Source organism: Solanum pennellii, chromosome 7 (assembly GCF_001406875.1).
Source record: "Solanum pennellii chromosome 7, SPENNV200".
Classification (NCBI taxonomy): Eukaryota; Viridiplantae; Streptophyta; class Magnoliopsida; order Solanales; family Solanaceae; genus Solanum; species Solanum pennellii.
Window position 1 is genome coordinate 3,437,837 of NC_028643.1, and position 11,143 is coordinate 3,448,979.

Sequence of the window (11,143 nt, forward strand, 5' to 3'; positions counted from 1 at the left end):
TATATATATATATATATATATATATTTTCTTTTTGATTTTTTTTAAAGTATGCCGATTTATAGGCCTTTCAAGCTGGGTTTGCTCAAACTCGCCTCCCAAACTTGTTGAAATAGGTTATACGAAGCCTTGAAAAAGAGTAAGTCAGGCAGGATGAGCTTGCTTCAGGTCACTGCAAAGCTTGCTGAGATTGCAGCAGGGAGAGCGGAGCTCAAACTTCAACCATTTTGCTTATATAGCCTGCAATAACCTATTTGTTTCATACTGATTTTTTCCACCTAGATTGTTATAACAACTTAACATGGTGAAGTATATAGTTTTGAATTTTGACTGTTCGATTATCATCAAAATTCCTTGAATAGATTTCTATTTGCTCATCTAAAGATCTAGTCATTTAACAATTTTAACAACTTTTATCCATCTCTTAAGATAATCTTTTCTGGTAGAGGGCTTGCATTTTTTTGCTATATGAGAACTATTCTAATGGTCTGTGCAATGCTCACATTCATGCAGATCTACTGACCAAAGATTACAGTTATGATCAGAAGTTCACCTTCTCTATGCCGAGCTCCAGTGGGATGGTACTAGCTTATTCTCTCATTTACTGTTACTCATTTAGATTATTTAAGCTGTTGAATATTCTATTTGGGCTTCAGAAGGCTGCCAAATTTTTCCACCTGCACACGTTATTGTAGTTTATTTATTATCTTGATATTGGAAATATGTACTTTAAGTTGCTAAATCATTTGATTCATTCTGAAATATATTATTATGTGTCTTCAAGTCTGATATCTGTCCTTCGTACTAGATTTTTTTTAAAATTTTTTTTATGAAAAGGGTGTTTGGGCCAATTTGCACACCTCGACTTATCCACTGAGTACCTATTACCATACAAGTAGAGGGTATTCTGCCCATCAAGGCTTAAGCCAATGGGATAAAATCACCTACTGCTGCCATTCTAGCAGTACTGGGTTAACAAATTACACCCCATCTAAACATGGAAGGTCCTTTTTCTGAGAAAGGAGAACAGGATGAAGTAAAATAAAGCAAAATAGAAAGAAAAGGATCTAACTGTGTGCACGTTATACACACCCACACGCTGACACACAAGTTTTTCTGTAAAATTTATATGAGGTTTTGAAACTTCTGTACTTTTACAACATTGTTAAGGGATACTGACTTTATTCCTAATAGCCTAATTTTGAGGTAAGACATCCTTTATTCCACATGTGGTTGACACAGTTGTAATTGCTGCATTTGCAAATTGATAACTAAAGTCAGTTCATATTAAAACCTGGTCACATCCACTTCTATATAATTATTATTTTTGGTCCTGAAGTACATGCAAGGCTTGTAAGAACTTAATTTGGTTTTGAAAATTACCAATCCGCTATTTTCCCTTTTGAGGGTTTAAATAATATTTTCTTACTGTTCTTGTACTGTGTCCGAGTACTGGTTTTATAGGATGATCATTCTTCTTTTATTTATTTATTGAGAAGGAATTCCGTAACATTATTCAGTGTCGTGAGCTTACGTAATGTTTGGTTACAACTCAAGGAAATCCTTTGAGAATGAAATATAAATGGAAGAAAGATGTTCATAAGAACATTTGTGTTCTTGATTCTTTAGAAAATGTACTTGCATCTTCCTTTGGTTTTGGGAGAAATGGAAATTGTCCTCTACTTTAGTCATGATTGGCGATTTTACCCTGCTATATAGTTTGCAAGGAGAAGAGGTATTAGGACCTCACCTGATCTCACTTACATTGTCTAAAATAACAGTTTGCATATGCTAATATCTCTTGATTCCACTTGATTATGGTGTTGCATTTTGTATATCCCTTGAAATTGATCTAGAAATGTTTCATGTCTTGCATAAGTTTGCAATTTGTTTGAAAGTGACGTTGGTGAATTTTATTGGCAATCATACTTGGTATGCTTCCATTTATTGTGACTATAGAACCTTCCCCAAATCCCAACAGATGGTGCTGGTGTGCTGTAAAATCTGGTGTTTCTGACATTTATCATTGCTATGTACTGGGCAATTTTTTCTGGAAGTTTTTAATTTAAAGTTATATCTGAATCCGATCCTAACTTCTGTCATTTTCTCATATTAGGGAATAACAGCTACTGGTGTGAAGAAAGATCAAATTTTTATTGGTGATATAAGTACTCAATATAAGCTTGGAAGTACAGTTGTTGATATCAAAGTTGATACCTATTCCAATGTAAGAGCAGATTGCCTGTCACTTGCACCAGCAATTGCTTGTCCTCTTGATTATCTAATTTGTGATCCTGAGATTTATTTAAACTCTTGGATCTCTTATTTGTAAGTGCAACGAATTTCTTATGTGATGTTTATATGTTACCTTATATGCAGGTCTCAACAAAAGTTACACTGGTTGATGTTTTCCGATCCACGAAACTGTCCTTAGGCTTCAACATACCTGATCACAAGTCTGGCAAGGTTAATAGTTGTGCTTTCTCAAGTACTGGTCTAAAGAATCTCTGGTCTGTCTGATACACATCAACTCATGTATGAGCCAAAGAATTAAATTAGTGCTTGTCATGGTACCACAGATATTATGGGCGAAGAGACAAATTAGAGGATAAACGATAGCTCATTTTTAAATTGATTATTTCCAGTTATGTCTTTGTTTCATTGGTAGTACTGGTACACACAGATAATGATTTGTGAGAGTTTGTGAAAGCGTCACTGGCTGCTAAGTGAACTATAATTAATGTGCTATCTACTAAGTATTATTCTTAAAAATTTTCTGTAGATGCAAGTAATTCATATAGGTCTATATCATATATTATCACCAATTACATTTTCACCTTATCCCATAGCATCCTCTATTCCCTGAGCATCATCATCTTAGGTAATGTTAATTATCATGCGGTGCAATGTTGAACCTTAGAGTTGGACACATGGACTTGAAACATTCAATGAATTTTCATTAATTTATTTTTACTTCAATTCTGACTAGTTTTTGGGGGATAATGTGCTAATTCCAGACTCCTTTATTCACACACAACTCAAAATTTGAAATCTTATGAAAGATACACATGTGAAGATGGGTCTATTTGTTAAGTTGTCTTTGAAATGGGAGTTGATGCTTTACTTTTTATCCCTATGGGCATGCACTTAGTGATGACAATTTGTGGGTCATCTAGATTACTGGTTCTATTATTTTCAATAATCAGATGATGCTAATTTGAAGTTGTGAACGGTATAAAAATCTCAGTTTATTTCTATTACATTCTCTTTTCCAGCAGTTAAGTGGAGTGGAAAGAAAGTAATTGAACCTATCGTGTCAATTAGACGAGCAAGCTACCTGTTATAAAATAGTGTCTAAGCAATATCTAGATTTTGATAGAACTACCTTACCTCATAAGGAAAAACAGTGTGACACGTTTTTTCCAATGTCCTATGATTTCAAGCTGTTTTTAAGTAGGAACAGTCTGTATGTTATTTGGTTTGTGAATTCAATATCAATCTCTAAATCATTTATTTTGTATTTTCAGCTCGATGTTCAGTACCTTCATCAGCATGCTGCCATCAATTCCAGTATTGGCTTAAATCCCTCCCCTCTCTTGGAGCTCTCGGTTGCTATTGGCAATAAGGATTTAGCCCTTGGTGGTGAAATAGGATTTAATACTGCTTCATCTTCTTTTACGAAGTGCAATGCTGGGATTAGTTTTAACAAACCGGATTTTTCTGCTGCACTTATGTTGTAAGTATTCTAACGTCTTTTTCTGCTTAATATACTCTTGGTGCTTCTGAGTTCTTCAAATGTTTTCCTGTTAGCTAAGTAAAGGTGGGATGGTTAATCTAACTATGCAACATGCAGTTATATGCTTTTTATTTATTATGTCAAAATGTTGCAGAAATAAAAATAAGTTCTACATCTGTAATCTACTAATCTGACTATGAATAAATCCTTATATTGTTTTATATAAAAGAAAAAGTAGTTTTCTTGACATTCTTAAGGGAAGGAAAAGAATGGAGAGAAATCTTGTGTGAGGGAATGCATGTAGTACTAGTTTTAGGAAAAAATTAGCTTGCTGTTTTGGTTTAAACTACATAAATTTTCCAACCAAATTTTCACCAATTTGAAAGTTAAAGAAGTATATTAGAAACCAATCTCTCTACCCAACAAAGTTAGGGCTTTAGGGGTAAGGTCCGCATATTCCCCACCCTCCCCAGAACCCACTTGTGACTCTGGGTATGGTGTTGTTTAAAAGTTCAAGAAGTGATGTTGTTGTTGAAGCTCTGCAAAATTCAACTAGAATTATTTGAGAAAAAATCTGCCAGAGTTAATGGATGCAATATAATCTTTAGAAAGAACATGCCAGTAATGTCTAATTTTTTGCAGCATGTGTTCAAAGCAAAGTCTGAAAAATAGGCAGTCAAATAGGTATAGGAAAGTGGAAACTAGGTTATCTTTCGAATTTCATTAGCAGTATTTAGGAAAGCGAAGCGATGCGAGCCTTCTACGCTTCACAGACTAGAATGAGTGTGCAAGCGCTTCATCGCTTAAAGCGAGCGCTTCATCGCTTGAAGCGTGAAGCGGGGCCTTATCGCTTTTTTCCGCTTCACGCTTCCCTGAACATTGTTCATTAGTTGGAATCCCAGATCTGAGCTTTAGTCTCTTTATGATCTATCTTTGAAGGGCATATTATAGTTGGTAAATAGATAGATTGAAAGTTTAGAAGTGATATGAAGAAATTGTTAGTGATTATTATTAAGAAATTAAAACTTTGGTACAAGATGCTAGCTTCAAAAAACATAAAACAACTTATTTTGATACTTAACCTTATTAAAAGAAATAACTACTTTTCATCTAAATCAAGAAAATTAAAATGGGTTTTAAGTCATTATCATGATTTTGTTTCATATATTTCGCTTAATTATGGATATTTCAATTCTTTGTTCAAGTAGTTATGGTTTGTGTCTATAGTATTTTTTCTTTGTATTATGTCCGTGTATTTACATAATATATGAATTGAAATAGTGAAATATGGTCATTGAGGGTTCATATAGCCGACCCCCAACTTGTTTGGAACTGGTGTTGTTATTTGCACACAAAGGCCAAATAAATTCTTAGCACTTTCTGGTTTTGACCTAAGTTGCGGACTCTTCACTTTTGATGCCGCACCCATATCAGAATCTCCAAAAATACACTACAGTTGGAGAATCCAACACACACATGTTGACATTTTTGAAACTTTTGGGGAAGCCACTATGAAATGAATTACAATAATTTGCCTCAATCCCAAACTAGTTGGGGGCGCAACTATGACATGAATTACAAAAACTTCGATTTCTGAAGGTTCTTTTCCTGTTGAAACAAGTACATCAAAAAGATTGTGATTGAACTTCCTGAGTAGCACATTTTTTGTTTAAAAACATGTTAATCACATGTTGAAATCTGGAGTCCGGAGCTAAAAGGGAAGATTTTGTTACAAAAATGCCAAAAGGGCAAACAAATTCAGAAAAAAACCAAATGCACATGGCCTCACATGCCCCCTTTGTCCCTTAACGGCCAACTAGTAAAAGTCAAAGGCAAGGCGCATGACCCCACATGCCTTATAAGGCGCAGGGGCCGTGCGCCTTACACCTACTGGTGACTCCCAAAGGAAACCACAAATTTACCCTAGTTAGGAAATAACTAGGGAAGGTTGAAGAAAAAATAAAAGAAAAGTCAAAACAACAATGAAAACATTATCTTTATTCCATTTTGGTAAAAGTATTTTAAAAAATCAGTAATTGTATTTTGCGATAAATACATTTTGACACAATAGTTTTCCATATTAAGAACATTATTTTTTAAAAACCCTTTATTAGCTGTTTATGTGAACATTTTATAGAATCAAATTGCCCTTTCTCTCTTCTTTTCGCCCCGTGGTTTCCTTCTCTTTCTCTAGATCTTTTCCTTCCAACTCTTTTCCTACATTTATAAAGTACTACATTGCTTTATATGAAGAGACAAAGAAATTACTTGAGTTTTATATCAGAAAATTTACTTTGGGTATGACATACTCTATTTAATTTATTTATCTTGTTTCTTTTACTCATAGAAATTGTTTTAAATATATTTACTCATTATGTGTATTTCATTTGTTGTGGTCATGTGATTTTCCTAGTTTACTAGGTTTTCTGGCAACTGAAAGCAGGAGCACCGCAAGGAAAGGAAATATTAGAAGTATTTGATTTTGGGGGGGGGGGGGGCTTTGTTTTAAGGCGTGTGGGGCAATGCGGCCCTTTTGGCTCCGGACTCTTGAATTCTGCATGTCTGGGATATAGCTCTCTATATGGTGTAAGGCCTGTGCGCCTTACACCTTATTGGTGAGCCCCAAAGGAAACCACAACTTTTACCCTAGTTAGGAAATAATTAGAAAAGGTTGAAGAAATAACAAAAGAAAAGTCAAAACAACAATGAAAACGTAATATTTATTTCATTTTTGGTAAAAGTACTTAGAACAAAATCAGTTATTGTATTTTTCAAAAATACATTTTGACATGATAGTTTTCCATATTAAGAACAACTTTTTTTTGAAAAAAAATCCTTTATCACTGTTTATGTGAACATTTTATATAATCAAATTGCCCCTTTTCTCTTTTTCTGCCCGTGTTTCCCTTCTCTTTCTCTCTCTAGATTTTTTCTCCCCCCAACTCTTTTTCCTACGTTAATAAAAATACTACATTGCTCAATTTAAGAGAAAGAAATTGATGATACTTGAGTTTTATATCAGAAAATTTACTTTGGATATCACATACTCTATTTAATTTGCTTATCTTGTTTTTTTCTAATATAAATTATTTTTAACTCATTATGTGTATTTCATTCTGTTGTGGTCATGTCATTTTCCTAGTTTACTCAGTTTTCTGGTGACTTATCAAAGGTCACAAAAAGTTGATGAGAGCAGTGAGCACCGAAAGGCAAGGAAATATTAAAAGTAATTTGATTTTTTTTTTTGGGGGGTGGGAGTCTTTGGGAAAGAAGGAAATTGGCCCACCAATAAGGTGTGGGGCGATGTGCCTTGCCCTTTTGGCTCCGGACTCTTGAAATCTGCATGTCTGGGATATAGCTCGCTCTATATGGTGCTTTGCAATGAGGGTTTGTAATTGGAACTTAATTCCATTTCTCATTTGTTTCTTGAGCGCATAAAAAGTTGGTCTAGATTAAGTGTATGATCGAGAACTCATACGATGGCTGAAACACTTCAATTTATATTTTCCTAATTGATGATGTACATTAGCTTTATTCATTCTGTCAAAAGCATCTCAAGTATCTAATCTGCACTTTTTGTTGCTATCCATGTAGAACGGATAGGGGACAAGCTGTGAAGGCATCATATGTACACTTGGTAGATCCAACAAATGGAACTGAAGTAGGTGCAGAGATGATACACAGATTATCTACCTACGAGAACAGCTTCAGCATCGGGAGTGCTCACAAAGTCGACTCATTAACATCATTGAAGACTAGATTTTCTGACAATGGGAAAGTTGCAATGCTTTACCAGCGGGAATGGAGGCCAAAGTCACTTGTTACTTTCTCAGCCGAGTACGACACAAAGGCAAAGAGTTCAGTACCCAAGTTAGGTCTTGCCCTTGCTTTGAAGCCATAAAAACTGCACTCTCTCTAATTCATCCAATTTTACTTTGGTAGCTTGACTTTGTTAAAAATTCTTTCAAAAGGCCACAAGTGTTGTTGCCCTTTACATCTTACATCATTTTTTTTTGTTTTGTTTGTTAAGATATCATATAATGATGATAAATTTGAAAGAATATGTTGTCACAGTAGGCATTGTTGCATAAGCTTTTTCAAGGTTTACTGACTTTCTATTACCTTGAAACTATTGATAATACCATGTATTTTTTTTGGAGAATGAAATATTTCTGATGCTTCGCGCTTTTCGCAACATTTTGTTGAGAGCTTAATCTTGCTTCCAACTTCTTATGATATAGATTTTTGTGTATCATGGGCTATATACTCTTTAATTATCTGCAGAAAAATTAGGTGATGAGTAATATTAAATAAAGTAAGCTTTATTTTCAACCTTATGGTTGTATTTTTGGTTGATAATGATATGTATCATCCATGAAAATAGTGATTGGTTATGATAGAAATGAACTTTGTAGTTAACGTCCATAATGACATATAGTGATGTTTGGTGAACGCCTCAACTAGCTTCACATTAAATTTATGGCCTTTAATGTTTTTGAGCTGATGACCTATCGAGAATTGTTTTTCTATCTTATAACGATAGATATAAGATTCGTTTACATATTTTCAAACCACACCATGATACTATATAAATTTCAATTAATCGAATATTTTAGAATTAGTATATAAAACACTACATCTATGTATGAAAGAAAATAGACAAATACCTTAATTAGTAGCTCAAGAATAAATGACTAAATTATTGTTTTAAGATAACATTTGACAAAGAAAAAGGCACCTGTAGCGTTCGTGATCGGCCTCCTCAACTGTGTATCGATCGAAAGGCAGGGCGGCACAGCCCCCAACCAAGGGAGTGGTTACGTCCAGTATGTCCCCCCTTATTCCCGACATGCAAGAAATTAATTGGATAATAAGTTGTGGTGTCAAAGTAGATTACCTTTTTTTTTTTTGGTCCAAACCAAAACCAAAAAAGAGAAAGAATATTCAATACTCCCTTAATCTCATATTAGTTATGAACATTAATAAAATATCAATTTCGAAATATTTATCGATTTATCAAAATCAAAATTAGTTAATTATATTATTGTCAATTTTCCTTAAAATCAATTATTTTAAAAGTAAAATATATTAATTATATTGTTAAGAGTTAAGAGTAAATTGCTAAATACATTTCATGTTTATGATTTTTTTATAAGTCATGTGAAATCAAAAAGAAATATTATGATTGTGAAACTTTTGGTGCTCACAACACTAAATATATGTAAGTTAACAAAGAAAACAAAGCATGCGAACAAATACTCCCTCCGACCGATATTGTTTATCATGTTGCATTTTTCGAAAGTTAATTTGACTAATTTTCAAAGTTAAATTAGATCACGTTAAGTTGATATTTTAATCAAAAAATTAGATATTCTAAAATTATATGAAAAAGTACTATAAACTGCAATTTTTTGCATATTAATATTGTTGAACAAATACTTTTAAAATGTTAATCAAAATTTTTATAATTGGATTCTAAAAATAGAAACCATGACAAACAATACCGGACGGAGGGAATATATATTAACTATTTTAGTATGAAAGTAGGTAATTAAGTTGTACCAATTTGTTACATTGTGTATAGACTTATTTCAAAATTTTGACCTAGCCAGATTTAATTTTCTTTCATATAAAAATACATTATTATTAGTATATTAACAATATATGTTAGTGTATTAATTTAAGTTATGTTTTTGACTAGTCATTATGTTAGGTGAACATGTACATACACTTCTGCTAACGTAATATTTCGAGTTCGAAGCCTAAAGGATATAAAATTTTAATAAAATTCTAAAATGGTATATAAATTTTCATTTTAACCAAAACGGTAAAAACGCTGGTCGGAAAAAGCAAAATCGCTGCAATAGCAGCGATTTGCTAATTTTAAATATTTTTTAAAAAAAATCAAGAAATCGCTGCAATGGCAGCGATTTCCAAATATAATTTTTTTTAATAAATAGGCAGCAATTTGTATCAATTTTTTTTAAAAAAAATTTGTAAATTAAATCACTGCTTTGGCAGCGATTTAAATAAAAAAAAAATTAAATTTTTTTAGTAAATCGCTGCTTCTGCAGCGACTTTACATTTTAAATTTTTTTTAAAAATAATTTTTAGTAAATCGCTACAACTGCAACGATTTTACATCTTGTAGATTTTTTTAAAAAATATTTTTAGTAAATCGCTGCTATTGCAGTGATTTTACATTGTTAAATTTTTTTAAAAAAATTTTTGGTAAATCGCTGCTACTGCAGCGATTTTACCTTTTGTAAATTTTTTTTTTTAAAAAATTTAATTAAATTGCTGCCGGTAGCAGCAATTTACTAAAAAATATTAAAAATTAAAATTTACAAAATGTAAAATCGCTGCAGTAGCAGCGATTTAATAAAAAATATTTTTAAAAAAAATTAAAAATGTAAAGTCGTTGCAGTAGCAGCAATTTACTAAAAAATATTTTTTAAAAAAATTATTTAAATCGCTGCTTTGGCAGCGATTTAATTTTAAAAAAAATAATATTGGAAATCGCTGCCATTGCAGCGATTTCTTGAATTTTTTTTTAAATATTTAAAATTAGCAAATCATTGCTATTGCAGCGATTTTGCTTTTTCCGGCGCTGCTCTACCATTTTGCCGTTTTGGTTAAAATAAAAATTTATATACTGTTTTAAAATTTTTATTAAAATTTTATACCCTTGAGGCTCCGGACTCGTAATATTTCCACGTGAATCTTTATATCTAAGTTGCTTGATAGATTAAATTATATCGATATTTTAATCGTCCAAAATTGAATTACGAAGATCAAATCATACATATTAATATGGTCAAACAAGTTAATGGCTTCAATGTTGATTTATTTCCAAATATAATCCTTGATTAGTATAACTATTAACTTTAATGAAGAAAATGTTTCTATTCACGTATAGACCTATTATAGTATCATATATTTTACCTTGTTTTTAAAATCTAATACAAAAAATATACACATAATAATAGTTTATTAGGTATTTATAGCTAAATATCTTAATAAACATCAATTGATAGTATCATACTCATAATGTAAAAACATCTTTATAACATTAGTAATTACGTAGTCTCATTCTTTTACGTGTGTTTTACAATCTGTAGCTTTATTTTGCAATTTGTTTTTCGATATTTCATTGCCTTTTTTAAAAAAATCCTTTTATGAATAGCTTTTTTTTAAAATCAAGGGTCTATCGAAAATAACGCTCTAATTTCTACCCCATAAAAATAAGGATAAAGTTTATGTACATCTCATTCTTCCCATATTCATTTTATGAGATTACATCAGATATATATAATTGTAATGATAACTCGTAATATATATAACTAAAATAAAAACTCATATCTTAAATGCATAAAAATAATGAGCTGGCCAAGGTAGCTAATCCACTT

General features: G+C 31.9%; 1 protein-coding gene across 2 annotated transcripts in view; it reads left to right on the forward strand.

Annotated features, from left to right (window-relative positions):
• Positions 1-7,931, forward strand: part of LOC107026602 (mitochondrial outer membrane protein porin 4) — an 11,109-nt gene extending 3,178 nt beyond the window's left edge. For both annotated transcript variants that reach the window (XM_015227640.2, XM_027918672.1), the window contains exons 3-7: positions 512-579; positions 2,115-2,225; positions 2,378-2,464; positions 3,526-3,734; positions 7,329-7,931. In XM_015227640.2, the coding sequence (XP_015083126.1) occupies positions 512-579; positions 2,115-2,225; positions 2,378-2,464; positions 3,526-3,734; positions 7,329-7,635 (782 nt within the window). In that variant the 3' untranslated portion in view covers positions 7,636-7,931. The remainder of the gene's footprint in view (positions 1-511; positions 580-2,114; positions 2,226-2,377; positions 2,465-3,525; positions 3,735-7,328) is intronic.
• The last annotated feature ends 3,212 nt before the right edge of the window (positions 7,932-11,143 follow it).